This window comes from Stegodyphus dumicola, chromosome 6, assembly GCF_044657685.1.
Source record: "Stegodyphus dumicola isolate Sdum_Otavi_A_Nest chromosome 6, ASM4465768v1".
In the NCBI taxonomy this organism is placed as follows: domain Eukaryota; kingdom Metazoa; phylum Arthropoda; class Arachnida; order Araneae; family Eresidae; genus Stegodyphus; species Stegodyphus dumicola.
The window spans coordinates 207468224-207485769 of NC_140773.1; the positions used below are offsets into that span (position 1 = coordinate 207468224).

At 29.8% G+C, this 17546-nt stretch overlaps 1 protein-coding gene across 1 annotated transcript in view; it reads right to left on the bottom strand.

Moving 5' to 3' along the window:
- Positions 1–2369: 2369 nt before the first annotated feature.
- LOC118186193 (isovaleryl-CoA dehydrogenase, mitochondrial) overlaps positions 2370–17546 on the bottom strand; it is a 38900-nt gene continuing 23723 nt past the window's right edge. Inside the window, exons 8-14 of the mRNA XM_085819406.1 lie at positions 16481–16574; positions 9023–9104; positions 8811–8915; positions 6853–6925; positions 6523–6671; positions 6142–6192; positions 2370–2504 (exon numbers count right to left, since the gene is read on the bottom strand). Coding sequence (XP_085675532.1) covers positions 6538–6671; positions 6853–6925; positions 8811–8915; positions 9023–9104; positions 16481–16574 — 488 coding nt within the window. The 3' untranslated portion in view covers positions 2370–2504; positions 6142–6192; positions 6523–6537. The remainder of the gene's footprint in view (positions 2505–6141; positions 6193–6522; positions 6672–6852; positions 6926–8810; positions 8916–9022; positions 9105–16480; positions 16575–17546) is intronic.

Below are 17546 nucleotides of genomic sequence, written 5' to 3' on the forward strand. Positions count from 1 at the left end.
CCAACGCCTACCGACCTATAGCCTATTCATCGGCCTTTTTTTTCGCCAACGCCTACCGACCTATAGCCTATTAATCAGCTCTTTTTCGCCAACGTTTACAGACCGATAACCTATTAATCGGCTTTTTTTCCCCAACGCCTATTAATTGCTTTTTTCTCGAGGTTACCTAAAAATAGCCTATTAATCGCTTTTTTCTAGGGGCTACCCAAAAATAGCCTATCAATCGGTAGCCATGGCGATAAACAATTCCCATCTGCATTTTATTAGTCGTATTGAGGTACATTGCTTACTTGCGTTAAGTGCGCTGCTTCATAAACTCCCACATTTTCACACCATTTGTAAAAAATTTACCATTCACGATGAGCGAAAAAAATGGTACTGGAGAGTTTTATTTAGACGATTTATCAGATTGTCCTGACAGCTATTCAAAGCAGAGAGAATCTGCAGCTGAGCGGCCGGTCGGACGTGCATATGCTGTTGAAACGCTAGCGGTCGGTAAAGTGTTAAAAAGTTTATTTGTGTAAAATATAAGAAATATTGCTATTAAATTTATCATGCTGAATTTCTGAAATTAAAACTTCATTTGTTTACATTAAAAAGTAAGCGTAAATTAAAAAACATTCATAGATTAAGGGGTTGCAGATTATCGGACTTTATACATAAGAATCTGCAGCCATCTGCAATAAATAAAAGCAAAATACGGTGCCATCAGCAAAGAAAGTTATAGAAAACAAAAAAGCAGAAGGAGCAATGAATTGGATATACTGCAAAGCTGATTCCGAGCCAATATCATCAATCTCCATAATTCTTCGAAACACAAAACATATACAACTGAGCCCGTGAACTTCATTTATGAACTTTCGACTAAAAGTTGATAAAAGTTTCGACTTGAGATCTATACAGTTTTGCCTGCAACAAACATCATAACATAACAAGAACCAAACATTTCAGTATAGTAAAATCAAGCCCCATATGTTGATCTACTTACATAAAAATGTAAAAATTCAAAGATCTCTAAAGTATCAACTCTATTGTATTTATGCAATCCAACACTGTCATAATGTATATATTGTAATGCCTATATTCAATAGCTTGTGTTACATAACTGTCTAATTTTATGTTAACATCTGCTTATGTTTAAATATAACAATTCCAATGTTTCTTTAGAGAAAAATTATACAGTTGATTCAAATCTTTCAATCAAAAATTTTACCCTTCGATCCCTCTGGTCTAACCGTGCGCCCGCAGTTTAATCTCATCCAATTAGGCGCAATAAGCTAATAACATCCATCACTACCAAATTTTTTGCGACTTCATGGGGTCGTCAAATTCAATCTGGTTAGTGTATTAGGCAATATCTGTTTGATTCTGAAGTAAAGTCCCTGGTGCCCCACTTTTACGTGTTTACCTGTTTTTTTTTAACCTGTCGACCTGTAAAGAAAATTATAGCAATAGTCTTTTGGGACCATTTTGGACATGCTGCTGTTTGATTTCCTCGCCAGGGAAGCAAAAGTGAATATTGCCAGTTATTATGACACTGCTGTGCAAGGCATCCACAGACATCTCACCACAAAAGATGTGATGCTGCCTGACAAAGCTAAACTGCATGCAGCCATCATTATGCATGATTTATTATGGCACTTCTGCTAGAAAATACTGGATCTCTCTTTTTTTTTTTTTTTTTTTTAAGGTAATATTTACGATTGCCTTGCTACTGTATATCTGCTTGTGAATAAAATTTATCTCTTAAAAGGTCTGTTATGTTATCTTTTGAATTGTCCTCATATATAGACTAAATTTAGAGTATACTACTGAATAATTTTCGTGCACATAGAAGTGAAATTTAGCCATCTGCAAATTAACAAATTTGATAATATAAGAATTTTAAAAAAATACATTTTTAAGCTTCTAGTGTATATAGAATATATTCTGTTAATTACTAAATTTATACACAAAACTTTTAAAACTGAAGAATTATAAATAAAATTTTAAATTTTTTATAAAATATTACTTTTGGTAATATAAAACTTTACTTTTCAAAACTTAAGTATGGCAAAGATAAATTAATTTAAAAAAAGCTATTATACAGACAAGAATGTAGTTTGTTCCTAAACAGATAATAATCAAAAAAGTGAAGATCCATCTGACTTAAAGGAATACTTTGTAAAGAACTTCCATAGGAAAACTGGCTCAGTCATCAAATAGTAAAGGAATATCTGCTTAAGATGGCAAGTTTTTGTAAAGATTTTTTTTACTCATATTAATATTAAAAAATTACTTGTTTTATTGAACCAATTAAGAGAATCCTATCTAAGTCATAAGAAATGATAATCCTAGAGGCAAATAATTATAATCAAAAGAATACTGAATTCAGCATAAAAATTTTGACAGTTTAATTACAAACAGTTTAATACAAAAATAGCTATAGAAATTCTATATAAAGTAGCCAGGTTCTGCACAAATATATGGAGCATCTTTGCTTGAAAGCCCTTTTCCTTAATGGCCTGCAAGAAAAAAAGAAGCAGAAATTTCATTGCATATATATTCACATGCATGTAGAAAGTATGCATATACATACACTTATAGGATGTTTGGAAAAAGTGACTACATGCTTTATTTCAATAAAATTTAAACTATGTATATAGTTCCAAAAGTAAAGATTCTTAAAGTTGATGTAAAGAACTTTTTAAGAAAGTTTCAACTCTGTGAGGAAAAAGGTTGTTTAAAAAAAAAAAAACACCTTTATTTAGTTTTATGCAACAAAATTTCAAACTGGTAATATACATTACTGTTTCTTAATGTATTAAACAATTACATGCCCTTTTTTAAAGGTTTCTAATATTCTAGAACAAATTTATTGACATATCTTTTCTCCATACCCATTACCAACAAAACTAAAGACCAAAAATCAATTTTCAGCAGTACCTATTATGAAAAAAAGTTTCCTTTTGCAAATTAACAGTTTCATTTTGTGTAAAGCAGAATTCACTATTAAATTAACAGCTGAACTTTTAAAAATATTTACTAAACATATATCTGTAAATACAAAAACACAGAGCCTTTTGTTTTCAAACTATAAATGCATAATAATAAAATGAACATATTTAACTAACAGAAATTTTTTATCTGTGAGGACTATATATAAATAAGTTAGATTTTATTTTTAAAGAGCCCTTATCATGTTGCGGAAATTGAATATATAGTACAAAGTCCGAGATCTAGAATTGTTTGGATTTCACATTTAAATTTAGTAAGCTTACAAATAGAAACTATAAAATTAAAAATACAATAGGTTGTTTGTGAAATAATGAAGCATAAGGGAACCAAAATTTACAAGAAAAAAAAAAGGGGGAAGGTATTAATTTTAATCAAGGACAATTTTAATGTTTGTTTTATTAAAATTTCTTTTCAACATTAATTGTTTAAGCAATTTTGCTTTATGCACTAATATTTTCTCTTTAATTTTATAGACAGATATGCAGCATTTCTAAAAATATTTCAGACTTGTCCTCTTATTACCTTGCAGTGTTTCATATTACAGATTTTACATTAAAATATGTCACGAATTCTAGTCTTACTACTGTATCAATTTTTAAAATGCTGCTTTATATCTGGACTTCAGTGAAGGTTTAATTCCAATATTCATAGCTTATTTAATGCATATAATGTTTAAAAGGAAAAATAAAATGAAAATGTTTTCTTTCGCTTCATAATTTTGATAAGGTAACAATAATAGTAATAATAGCAAAGTGAACAAAATAATATGTTGGATCAAATCAGAAAGTTAAAATCGCCTTATTTGCCGACGATACCACTATCCTATCTCAAGCTTCAACCATCAGTACTGTACAAATTTTTCTACAAAACTATTTGGAGCTTCTTGAAAACTGGATGACGCTGTGGAGAATTGCCATTAACACTGGCAAAACCAAAGCTGTTATTTTCAGAAAAGGACAAACAAACTTCCTTCCACCTAATCCCATCTTCTTTGACGATGAAATTCAGTGGACGGATCAAGTGAAGTATCTCGGAGTCACACTGGACAAAAAACTAACTTTTCGGCAACATTTACACAAAACTGTCAGGAAATTCAATATCTCAATAGCTACTATGCGTCCTCTCCTCAGCAGACATAGCAATCTGACTATCAACAATAAGCTTATTTTATACAAGTCCATCCTTAGACCTACTTTACTTTATGCCAGTCCGGTATGGGGACACGCCGCTAAAACCCACATAAAAAAGATCCAAGTTATTCAAAATAAAACCCTTTGTGAAATTATTAATGCACCCTGGTTCATCCCAAATTCATATATTCACAGAGATCTTCAAATTGATACTATACAAAATTATATCAAAAAACTTGCAACAAATTTTTTCCTTTCTGTACTATTACATCCAAACAGCTGTATCAGCTCTTTGCGATGCTCACCTTTTCCCAGAGTGAAACACAAATGTCCTTCGGATATTCTAACTTAACAGTTTGTTAATTATTTGAAGTACCTATTACCTTACTGATCCAACATTTGCCCCCCCCCCCACAGTGCTGGTCTATTTTCATTCATTTCATCTTTCTTCGCTGACTGATGGCGGCTAAGTGAAATATCTCATTCTACCATCTTGATTCCTCATATTTTCCTTTTGTTGTTCCAGACATTCTTTTATCTGACACAAAGTCAAAGCGCGCTATCGCGTGCTGTCACTCTCTTTTCATTCGACACAAGCAGGAAAAGCACTATTCCTAGTGCTAGCTGAGTTTAAGTTAATCTTAAATAATCAGGTTATAATTATTTATCCCCTCCTCTGCTTAAGCAAACAAAAAGAATCCAGTATGGGCAGCATTTCACTCGAAACAAACATTAATCTTCAGGTTTCTCTTATTGAGCATAGGGCTAGATAAAATAGAAAAATGCTGTTCCCTCCCTACAACCATTGAAGAATGAATTCCTTAGCTGGCAGGTGTTTAAACCCGATACAATATACAGGTTTCATTATTATCATGAATAATGATATTGGGAGGAGGGGAGAAATGTCTGATTGGAGGAAACAAATAGATCTATGGCACATTTACTTTTGCATTCTTATGCACATTTCCTTAAGCATCATATTATTCCTTCCCAAAGTATGCAGATCACTATGAAAAGTACAGATAAATATAAATGCACCCACACCAAAGGGAGATCTTATTCACAGAATCTTAAAGAACTCATGTTTCAGGAAACACTGGCAGGAACATAGCCAACTGGTAATATTATGTGCATTAATTAAAAATAAAAAATATTTGTAACTTATGTTTTTTATTACTAGATTATTTCCAAATTATATATAAAAGTAATAAAACTAAATGAGAATATTCATAATATATTTTTATACTTTGAAAACTTATAAATTACTTGTCAAAAAATTCTTTTGGCATACTCAGAGTAGAAAAATTATAAATAAAGATACTAGTAAATTATAAAAGAAAACCATTGAATGACTTTTAACAGGAAAAAAATTAACTTATTTATTTTTTAACTGACTTAAGCAAATTCAAAATGTCAAATACTGCAAATTTTAAAATTAATTATCTTGATCAATTTTTGCCATAAGGAGTCAGACTTTCTGTGTTTAAATTTTTTTAATGCATACAAACGTTCCTAAATAAATATAAGTATGGGGACTACAGAAATGTGCAAAATGTTTGATTTTATATTTTAAATAAATTTTTGTTAATTTAAAAAAAAATGAAAACATTTTTTGCATTATTTAAAACTTTTTTTTTTTTTTTTTTTTTTTTTGTGTGTGTGTCCCCCAAAGAAAGTACGACCAAAATGTCTACGACCAATGTTTGGGAAAGTAAAAGTCACGTAAAGGTTTTTATGGATATGGTGCATATTATTTATGTACGCTTTTTAAGAAATCAATACTTTTTAACAATAAAACAAACATATTGAAGATAAGCTATTATTATAACATTTAATTCGCAAATACACTTCCCCTCAGTAACTAGTCTTTCCTTGCCCGAAAGAAAAATTTGTTATAAATAGCAAATACTTACATTTTGTTATGATCATGTTTAGATTTTGCTTTAAATAGATTAATATAACTATGCAACTGACAAGCAGAGATATGATTTTGCATTGAATTAACAACACTTACACATTTTATTGAGCTTCCACAGATCGTTTCTTTCACTTCCAATATTTACAACTGAAATAATAATATTTATAAATAAAAAGGAAGTATACTAGAAACTATAGTATTAAAAAATTACATATTTTGATACTAGTATTAAAAAATTACATATTTTGATACTAGTTGACTTTCCATTTTTGTGCAACACAGTAAATAAATTCTTGTACAGAATAAGAAAAGCTTTTATACTGAATATTTTTCACTTAAATACACTTAAAACAATACTTTAAGAAGACAAGACAATGAAGCATATTTTGGATAACAAAAATACATTTCAAATTGAAGAAACGTGATCAGACATAACACTAGAATTTTGTAAATATCTACTTCAAGTAAACGTCTTACCCATGGTACAAAATACTATTGATATTCTTTATTCAAAGATCTACCAATAACCAGTCGTCTGATTTCACTTGTTCCAGCACCAATTTCATATAATTTAGCATCTCTTAATAAGCGGCCAGTAGGATAATCATTAATATATCCATTTCCTCCTATAAAGAAATTATCTTTATTTAATAAAAAATAGAAGAAAAGTATTTACATACTAGTTATTTGGCCTACAGTTTGAGTAAAACTTGTAAACGAAATACATAAATAAATTACACATGACTAAGTTTCTATAAATAATTCACAAACTACAAAAAAATATTAAAGGATTTAGTAAAATTTTACCTAAGCACTGTATAGCATCTAAAGCCATCTGAGTTGCCTTTTCAGCACAATACAAGATCACACCAGCACAGTCCTAATGATAAAGGATTAGAAAAGCATATTTACTCTTACAGCTTAACAAAATATTTTAATTGTTGAGAAATAATTATTTACTCATCAAAATATAAATTCTGCTAATACTTTTAAATAACACACATACATAAATATATTTGGTTTGGGGACAGGGAATAATGTCAAAGCATTCAATGTCAAACTTCATGGTAACTTTTCTGAAAAAAACATTGAATTTATTTTACTGTTAATATAAAATACCTTACAGATAGCCTGTTGGACTGATGTATTGAGCCTGGAATACCGCTGTAACTACTCAACAATCCTGATTATCTATTAAGTTAAAACTTTCTGACAACTTTGATGTAGAAATTATATCAGTTAAATCTGTTAAAGTAATTCCTTTGTGGAATGTTGCAAACTGCTATTAAAATATGTTCAAAATAAAATGGCACTACTATATAAATCCACAATTACTACTACAGAAAAATAACATAATGAATAAATTTATTTCAAATAAACAAAAACACAATATAAAAAATAATACAAAATGGAAGCATGGAATCCTGAAAGAAAAACTTATAAGAAAATTTATGAAACACTACATTAATATTTAATATTTTGAATCAAATTAATATGCAAAAATAATTGTTTGCAAATGATAGGAAGAAACCACATAGTTATTAAAAAATATGGAATGCAAAATCAGTAACAAAGATATTAAAGAAAAATTGTGCATTCAATCAGTGAAATATTAGTTTGAAATCATTTCTACAGTCAGTTTCAAAATATCAGTACTAATTATATTGCAATGCTGAAAATAGATTTAAGATATTGCAAATTTAAAAAATAACATTCCTTGATATCATAGATCAAGCATTTGCAATTCTATAAATATGTGAGTGTCTACAATGTGTTAATACAGTGTGTTTCAATTCAGGCTAAAGTGGAAAATCTACATCAGATGATCATAATAACAGTACCAAAATTACAAACACTGAATGGGAAAACCAGACAATAATACAAAAACAGTATTTTTTAAAATAATTTTATTTAATAAAATACTTGCACAAAGAAATTTAAACATACCTTATATAAAGAAAGAAACTTAAAAAAATACCTTATATAAAGGAAGAAACTTTAAAAAAAATATATGAGGCACTGAAAATTTAAAATATATTAAAATGAAACCTTTCTTGAGGTTCATGACCTCAGAAAGTCATCATTATTTTGTAAACATAAATTCACATCAATTAGTATTAATAATGATATTATTATCTAAGACAACCACTCCCTAATACCCAACCAATGTCATTAGATATGTATAAAAATGACCAGAAAAATATTTAATTTTGCTGTCAAATTAAAATTTTGAAATTTTTTTTCCTTTGAATTTGAAATTTTTTAATGTAATACCCATTATCCTATAAAATGTTCTGTAACATAGCACAGAACAAAAGATATCTATTCCCATTAAATTTGCCTTTGATACTATATCCTTGAAATGTATTATTTTTATTCAAATGTCTCATTCTCAAAATTAACAAACAATATCTTAAAAACTGTTTTCAACATAAGTTATTATATGCTAAAACTAATACAGCTATGAAAAAAACAGCAAATTGTCAATTTTGTCATTCAACAGTAGCATTAGTCAGAAATCATGAAAGACAACATTTGTACTCTTCAGCTAGAATCTTGGTAATTCTAGATGAAAAGCTCGGGCCTGAATTTTGAAATATGATTGATTTCCACTACATATTTTGTACACATTCTGGTGAAAGCAATATTAAAATTATTTTAAGAAGAAAATATTCTAACTGGTATTATAGTGAATTTGCATTCACTATATGGTCAACAAAAAGAAATTTTGTTTTTACTAGTTTCAAATAAAACAACTACATTACCTTGGAACTTGCATGTCCTTTGTCAGTTGCTTTTGCAGTATTATACAAATATGATCTACATGCATTTAAAGTAGTATACATATCAGCCAGCTTTCCTTGTATCAACTATGCAAGAAATGAAATGTTTATTAGAAAGTTTTAAATTATTTCTTTTAATTTAAAAAATACACATATATATATAGAAAGACTATAACTAAACCACTCTCACAAACCTGAAATTCACCAATTCTTTGCCCAAACTGTTTTCGCTGGTGCACATAATCAAACGTTACATCACAACATGCTTGCATTATTCTAGAATAAAAAATTTTAAATATTAAAATAGATTTCTAATAATGAATTGAAATATTCTGAAAAATTCCTATTTATTTGTATTAAGAGCTAATAACTAATTCACTAGTAGTAAACTAATTTGTATAATTTATATGAGTGTTACTTCCAAGCTTATTTATTTGTTATCCTTTTTGGATATTCCTTTTTAAAACATATATTTTTTTGCTCGTACATCAATTTACACATAACAATTACAGGTTGTAACCAAAATTTGTTTAATTATAAAAGAAGGTAAATTTACAAAATTTGTACACTTGCATATTTTTCAGTTAACACATCACATGCATAAATATTATAAGGATGGCAGAAAAAGATCATTTTTATGTGCAAACTTGTAACAACATAAAAATTTTCATTCAACTACATTTATTTTTTAACTGCATTTATTTAAGTAAAATAGTTGATCAAATAATAGATGCAATGTGGAATACTTTCCATTTGGACTCATAACTTAATTTGAAATTTTAGCTGTCATATTTTTATAGTAGAGTATGATTTTAGAACTATTTACCAGCTTTTTAAAAATAAAAAGAAACTTCCAATAAATTACCCAGCAATTATTAAATACTAATAAGAAGTTTTGGCTCATAGCTATTAATCTAAAGACTCACAGATAGTTCCAAAAAATGATACTTACAATCACTATACCAACCCAAAACAGAAATGTCCATTTTTAAATATATTAATCACTTTCTTGTGAAATTTCAGCAAGTATTTCTTTTCATTGTATCAATAAATATCTTATAAACTATAATACAGTGAAACCTCCTAAAGATGACTCAGTTTGCAAATATGGGTTCCCATGTAGATGTACCATACAAGTGTAATGACAATGGAACAGCGTATCCACACAGAAATGATGAAGATTTTTCAGTCAATGTTTGTCTACCATAAAAAAGTTCACAGATTTTTCAGTCTATTGTGTGGTGAAGAAGTTGCACAGAGTTGTGGAAAGTTTTAATAATAAGATGAGGTGTGATAAGCATTTATTGTCAGCATAGATGAGATATAGCAGAGACCCAGGCAATGCATATCTTGTCCAAGGCTCATCTGTATAAGGAGGAGTGGAATGACAAAGTCATCAGTTAGAGTTTCAGTCACATGACTGCCACTGCTGGGCTGATATGCTGTGAGGAGACAAGCAGGTAACTAGTCAGAGCAGTGTAATTTAGAAGGCAAGTCACTGGTGCAAGAATTTGGAATGTAAAGAAAGGGGAAATCTCAGCTCAAAGCCATACTAATTTAAAATAGGAACAAGTAAAAATATATGGTAGATGAAGAATAAAAACAAAATAAGATACAACTAAACAAATCAGATACAAATCCCAAAAGCAATTAAAAAACAGAAAATTAATGCCACAATGTTGAATAAGGCCTTCTCCTAAATCTGGTGTGATTGTAATCGTAATTCACAATTGAAATAGGGCAATTTTTCACTTTATGAATTTTTCTATAACATGTTTTATCAATATGTTTCATGAAAACTTTGATATTTGAAATTTCGATATTGCATTTGAAATTTCGATGCAGAGCCTCATTTTGAATAAACCACCTGCAGCATGTGGCCTATCAAAAAAGGTATTTTGGTGAACTTAGAAGAGTAATTTAATATAAATAGATAAAACATTGTTCCGAGCAATTAAAGAGCAAAGTGTAGCTTTGCTCGCTCAGTACTTGGATATAATATGTGAAACACGGGGCTTCCATGAGAGGTAGTATTCTAATATAACACCTAAATATGAGACTTGCTTAGATCAGAGAACTGAGTGTTGTATATATAAATCTGAAGGTCAACTTCATTTTCTCTCTTCTTGATACATGGAATAGCATCAGATTTATCGGCACTGATCTAAATTTTCCAAGCTTGAAACCAAGACTCTGGTGCATGGACGTTTGTTTGCAGTGTTTGTTTGAGTGAGCTAAGAGATACTGAGAACTGTTTGTCATCTGCACACACAGCAAGCGCTAATTATGGAAAAGATGTTATTCATGCACAGATAAAATAAAATTCGACCAAGTAACGATCCTTATGGTACACTGGCCAGAATTAGGTGGCATGTAGAATAAGTGTTATTCGCATGAATGAAAAAGTGTGTATTTTGCAGATGATGTTTGTGATGTATTCTGAGATCTCCATAATGATTAGATTGGTTATGAGACCCTCCAGCCAGCCATGATCAAAAGCTTTAGCAGCATCTGAGAATATGACCAGAATTGTGAGTTTGCAGTCTGTAGGAAATCACCTCAGTGTCCTTATATAACTAATGACTAATTGAATGCTTCTTGTAAAACTGAAACTGTTCAGATATTAGGATTTTCTTTGACAAATTACAGCAGGCAGTTGAGGATCATGTGTTCAAGCATTTTACTTAATGCTGACAGTAAACTGATATTTCGATAGAAAACTGGGTCACTGAGAATTTTACAGGCTTGAGTTATAGTTAAATAATTGCAGTCTTCCAGGCTGATGGGAAATAACCAGTCTTGAGTATAAGAATTGTAATTTAAACCAATTTGAATATCATAACTATTCTCATGTTTGTAACCATTTTATTTTTATAACATCTATTTTTATAGCATTCTATTTATATAGCATCAATTCAAGACTCTTTTTTATATCTTCAATTTAATGAAGTGAATAAGAACTTCAATTGGCCAGGCTGATGGAATGTTAATCAAAATCGTAAAAAACGACCTTATATTTAGCGTAGGTATAATGAAACACTCAATCGATTTCGAGGGCAGCTAAAGGTCCCTCCTCATCAGGAGAAAGAAATACATAGAAAGAAGAAAATAGGAGAAGGAGTCACAGAAACACGTGGTCCTTATCAGCACTGCACGTGGTTATAACTAGATTTTTAATCAGAGTTTCGCTTACTAAAGTTTCTATTAGTCAAACCCACTTTGTTTTCCAAAATGCATATTTTCGTCAAGTTGAAGGATTGGCTATGGGTAATCCTCTCAGTCCGGTACTTGCTGACATTTATATGCACTATTTTGAGATGAAATTATTTGATAAATTATCTTTTCGTCTTTGGATTCGGTATGTTGACGACACTTTCGCACTTTTTGATGGTTATAAAGAGGATTTATCCAAGATTCTATCTATTATGAATTCAATTGATCCAGCCATCCAATTCACTCTTGAAATTGAATCCAACAATTCCCTCCCCTTCCTCAATATTCTTATAATCCGCAATGAAACCGATTTTAGCTTCACTGTGTACCGTAAACCCTCTGCAGTTTGTTTATCACCCCATGCCAAGTCATGCCACCCTGTTAAGCAAAAACTGGCTTCTTTTTACTATTATGTTTTCCGCGCGCTTAAAGTTTGTTAATCTGAATCTTTGCTTACCAATGAACTTAATTATTTGAGAGCAGTTGCGATTGACCATGGATTTTCTCCCGTGATTATTGATAAAGCCGTTAAAAAATTTTCAGATTCCCATCAAAGAAGACATTCCACTGTTAGAAATAATATTAATGACCTTGTCGTGCTTCCATTTTATCCTTCTGTTGGCTATAAAATTGCACAGATTCTCCAGAAATTCAATTTTCAAGTCGGTTTCTCCCCTATTAATAAAATTCACCCTTCAATTCTAAAAGATTGCGTTTCTGTCTTGAATTCTTGGGGAATTTATAGTATATCGTGTCAGTGTGGTTTAAGATATATTGGCCAAACAAAAAGAGCGTTGAAGTTTCGTATCAAGGAACATGAATCTTATGTCAAAAAAGGCGAAATTAACAAGTCTTCAATAGCGTATCATAGTTGGACTTTTAACCATAATTTTGGTTTTGGGTCTGCAAAAATCATCCAAAAGGCTTCTTCCACAGGTGAATTGGATTTTCTTGAGGCTTTTCACATTCACAAAGATTTAGCAAGTTTAGTTAATGATTTGAAGTCCAATCCAGTCCTTCCTAATGCCTTTAAAATTCTACTATCTTAATTCAGTTATTTTTGCCGATAGATGGCGTTACCTCCTCGCGTTTGGTACTACTAGAGGGTATAAAAATGCGTTCAGTGGTTGCTTTCCATTATTTGAAGTTCAGATTTTGAGCGTAAGGTGCATTTGCCCCTCGCTCCTTATTTTAACTTCGCTAATATTTCTTTATGCTTGATCAGATAGCCTGGCTCAGTAAAAGTAGGCGGCCAGTGAAACAAGATCAAAATTAAAAATCTAGTTATAACCACGTGCAGTGCTGATAAGGACGTGTTTCTGTGACTCCTTCTCCTATTTTCTTCTTCTTTCTATGTATTTCTTTCTCCTGATGAGGAGGGACCTTTAGCTGCCCTTGAAATCGATTGAGTGTTTCATTATACCTACGCTAAATACAAGGTTGTTTTTTACGATTTTGATTGTCACATTAGCGTGTTTCTCTTCTAGTTTTGATGGAATGTTAATCGTGTTATTATTGTAAATAAAATTTGTAATCATATCAGCAACCCCAGATGGAGTTATCTTTTAGGGAAAGTGAATCCAGGTAACTAGGCCAGTCATTCTGCACTTGTTTACAGGTAAGAATCCTGACTTCATGATTTAACTTATTTAACATCATTTTGTTGGCAGGATATTTTTATTGCCATTCCTTCCAGGCAACATTTCTTTTCTTAATCAGATTCTGGATCTCAGAATTTCTACACTTAGTTCTGTCAGTGACAGGCTTTCTATTTTTCTCAATAGCAAATTTCATTTAAGTGATGAGATCAGTAAGCACCTAACTCATTCCCATCTTGAACTGGTCATGTTGAGTTCTGTACATTGTTTTCGGCTTTGGTACATGCAGACCTGTTTGTAATAAAGACCCTTTTGTGTCATGTGTTATGGCATGCAAGATCAAAATTAATAACCACAGGTTTGAGATTAGAGGATAATATCCAATATCTCAACATCAGAGTGGGTCACATAATATGTAAGAAACAAGACGATGACTGAAGCTGAACTATCGCCATAATATGTCAGTGTTTGTGCAGCCATATTTGCAATTCTGGCTAATAAGGCAAATAGGTGAATTATATTACCAAGGTATGTGCTGTTAACACAGTTCGACTATCAGTGAAGTGCATTAAAGTCTCTACCTAGAATAATTCAGTAGTCAAGCTGGGACAAACCAGCTTGAAAATCAGAGGCTACATCCTTATGTGCTCTTCTGTTATGTGGAATATAGGTAGAAACAATCATGATTGGTTGAGAAGTGTGTAGTACAATCCTAATAGCTAGAGTTTTGACTGTTAAAAACTGTGTTATTGTTATATGGTTATAGAAGATGTAGTGCTTAATTAAGATAAGGTATCTTGTAACATATATATGAACCAGTAGATAAAGAATATAATTGAAAATGCTAAATTTAATGTTTGGGCCCAGCATGTGTTCTTGAATAAGAATAACATTGGAACTACATTCATCTATGAACTCCTACAATTCATGATGCATGTGGAAGATGGCTTTTTTGTTTCATATTACAATTTTAAAATGACTAGGCATGAATTTTCTTACTATTAATTAACCCATTAATCTCTTCTGAGACTTTTATCTATTTTTTGATTAAAATCAGTGAAATTTTCCATATCAGGAAGTTTGCTTTTAATACATGAAAAACTTGATTTTGTAATTATTTTAATTAGTTCTAGAAGATTGGAAAAGTCATTAGTATTAAATTTTGCATAAAAAAGTTGGGGAGAATTTGTAATGTAAAAGAAGAGCAAAGGGGGATTATAATATATAAATCTTGCATTTTGTCAAACCAGTTATATCACTTTCCTAATACATTAGCTAATGATTACAAAGGCTCGGTAGTTTAACATAATCCTGATCCCATTACATGGAGTCTTGCATTATATCTGAAGTCTCTGAAGTGCGAGAAGAATTTTAGTGCAATGAAGAACATTTGCATTCAGATTATTTTCAACTTTCATGACAAGCAGAAAATATTTTAAATTAATCATTCTTTTACTCATCTGACAAAAACTCTGTCTGAAATGTAGTGAGTCAAAGGATCATAATTTAGATATTTCAGAATAAAATTTCTTTAATTTGCATAAGATATTTTAAATTTCAGTATCTTAAACCATCTATTATATAGCATATAATATGTGTTCATCAATAAATTTAGAATTACATTGACAAAATGCTAATTATAAATGAAAGATAAAATGATTAACCTTTATACAAATAATCTAGAATTAAAAAAAATGAAAATAAATAAGAATTGCAGAAAATCAGAAAAATGTATTATACTACAGATAGTTTAGGTTGTATGACAAGGTAGCTTATGTAGTATAAATATGATACACCGTATCAAAAAGGAGAGAAGATAAATAAATGAAAATTAATTTTGGCAATAAATAAAAATTAATTTTGGCATATTCTCTGTAATAAAACAATATGCACTTATTCTTGCATCAAGTAGCATCCTGATCACAAAGCTTGTAAAATAAAGGAAATAAAAGCTATTCACAAGCAATATACTAGTTAATAGAATTTAGAAAAGTGTTAATTCTAAGCCTACTCACTTTGCATTATCATTTTTTGACACTGCTTTTTGATTTATAATTAGTTGTTGACAGTCACATAAAGGCATTCATCAAAATTGCTGATGCATAAGACAAATATACAAGTGACAAAAATACAGACAGAGCTTACCTGACAAAAAGTGACAGAAAAGAATAATAGTTAAAACAGCCAAAAAATCATAATCTATCTTAGTCCATAGGTAAACTGAAGCAATAAAGAATGAATAACAGAGAAAACATGAATATACCAAATCATACAAGATACATGTATATCTTCACAACAGCTTTGTAACCATATCAAAGACTGATTGGATAAACATACATCTAATGATAGAAAAAAAAAGTTGAACACTGAAAATGACTTAATTGTCCTTTTTCCCCTAAATAATTATTTTTTTTTTTCAATATTCTATTACTAAATGAACAAAGAAAAAAGAAATTTAAAACTAACTATTCATGTTAGAATTTGAGCAGCTTATTTTTTTCCTACCTTGCATATAACATGCACCCAAAAATATCTTAAAAACTATTATTATTTAAAAATATTCATTTTTTACTTAAAACAGCATATGAATAACTTGACTGCAACTGAACTTTTTTTTAATCTGATGCCTTTCTGATTTTAGTAGATAAGAATTAGCAAATTAAAAGAAAAGAAAACAAAATCATCCAGTTTACAGACATTTCTAATTTCAGCCTTCCCAGTATCAATTTTATGAATTAATGAAAGAAGATAAAATAATAACAGACCTTCAAGTGAATACAAACACAAACAGATCAATCTGAACTCACTTCAATAAAGTTATAACTAATGCAAACATTTTACCCAACAGGTCCTGCAGCTAGAACTAATCTTTCATAATCTAATCCACTCATTAAAACATAAACTCCTTTGTTTTCAGCAGAAACTAAGTTTTCAGCTATGCAGTGAAAAAAAGAAAAATATTCAAACCGATTGTCAACCCAAAATTCAAGTTATACTTTATAATAACAGGAATGATTCATATATTTAATTGCAAAGTTGTTAAAGTAATAAAAATTCAACTTGATACTCAGCTGGACTTAACAGAATACTTTTGAGGCCTTTTCCTTATGCAAGCTCTGAATATTCAAGTTGAATTTTATAAAAATACATATGTTTGTTCTCTGAACCAATTCATGCTATTAAAATACACATTGCAGAGTATGTGTTAGTCAGAAATAGCTAATTTATATTAAATAAAATCTCAAAACATAATATCAAAAAAAAAAAACTTCTAAGCAACACTATAAAAATAATACACATTCTGAAATACAGTTTTGGGGATTTGTCATAATCAATTTTCTTTTTTTTTTTTCCAACCTTAATTTCAAAATTAAGTTCAGAATTGTGATCTAAATACAATTCTGGTTGATAAAATACTCAAAACCTTTTTTGACATCGCTTATGACTGTGAATTTTTCCTACTTAAAAATCTGTTCTAAAGAAATATCTATAAGCAAAATTCTTTCCAGCATATGCATAAACTCAAGATCAGAAACACTATCTATCACGCTTTTTAATGTGTTTCATGTCCCTCCTACCATTCATCAACATATTTATAAAAACAATTTGAAATACATTCAGCATGAACTTCGAAACTAATTTTTTTTAATTATACAACCAAATAAAAACAAGATGACAAAATACATATTTCAAACATAAAAAAATATTAGGCAATTACTACACTAATAATAAATTAAAATTTTATATAAAAATAAGTTACATTTACACTTTCAACTGATGACTAAAACTGATACTTTTTTAATTATAGTAATTTATGAATGAAATTTATTGCACCAATAAGGAAGGCATATTTTATATTAAAACAAGAAATGTCATAATAAAGCTAATTCTAAGCAATTTTCTTCAC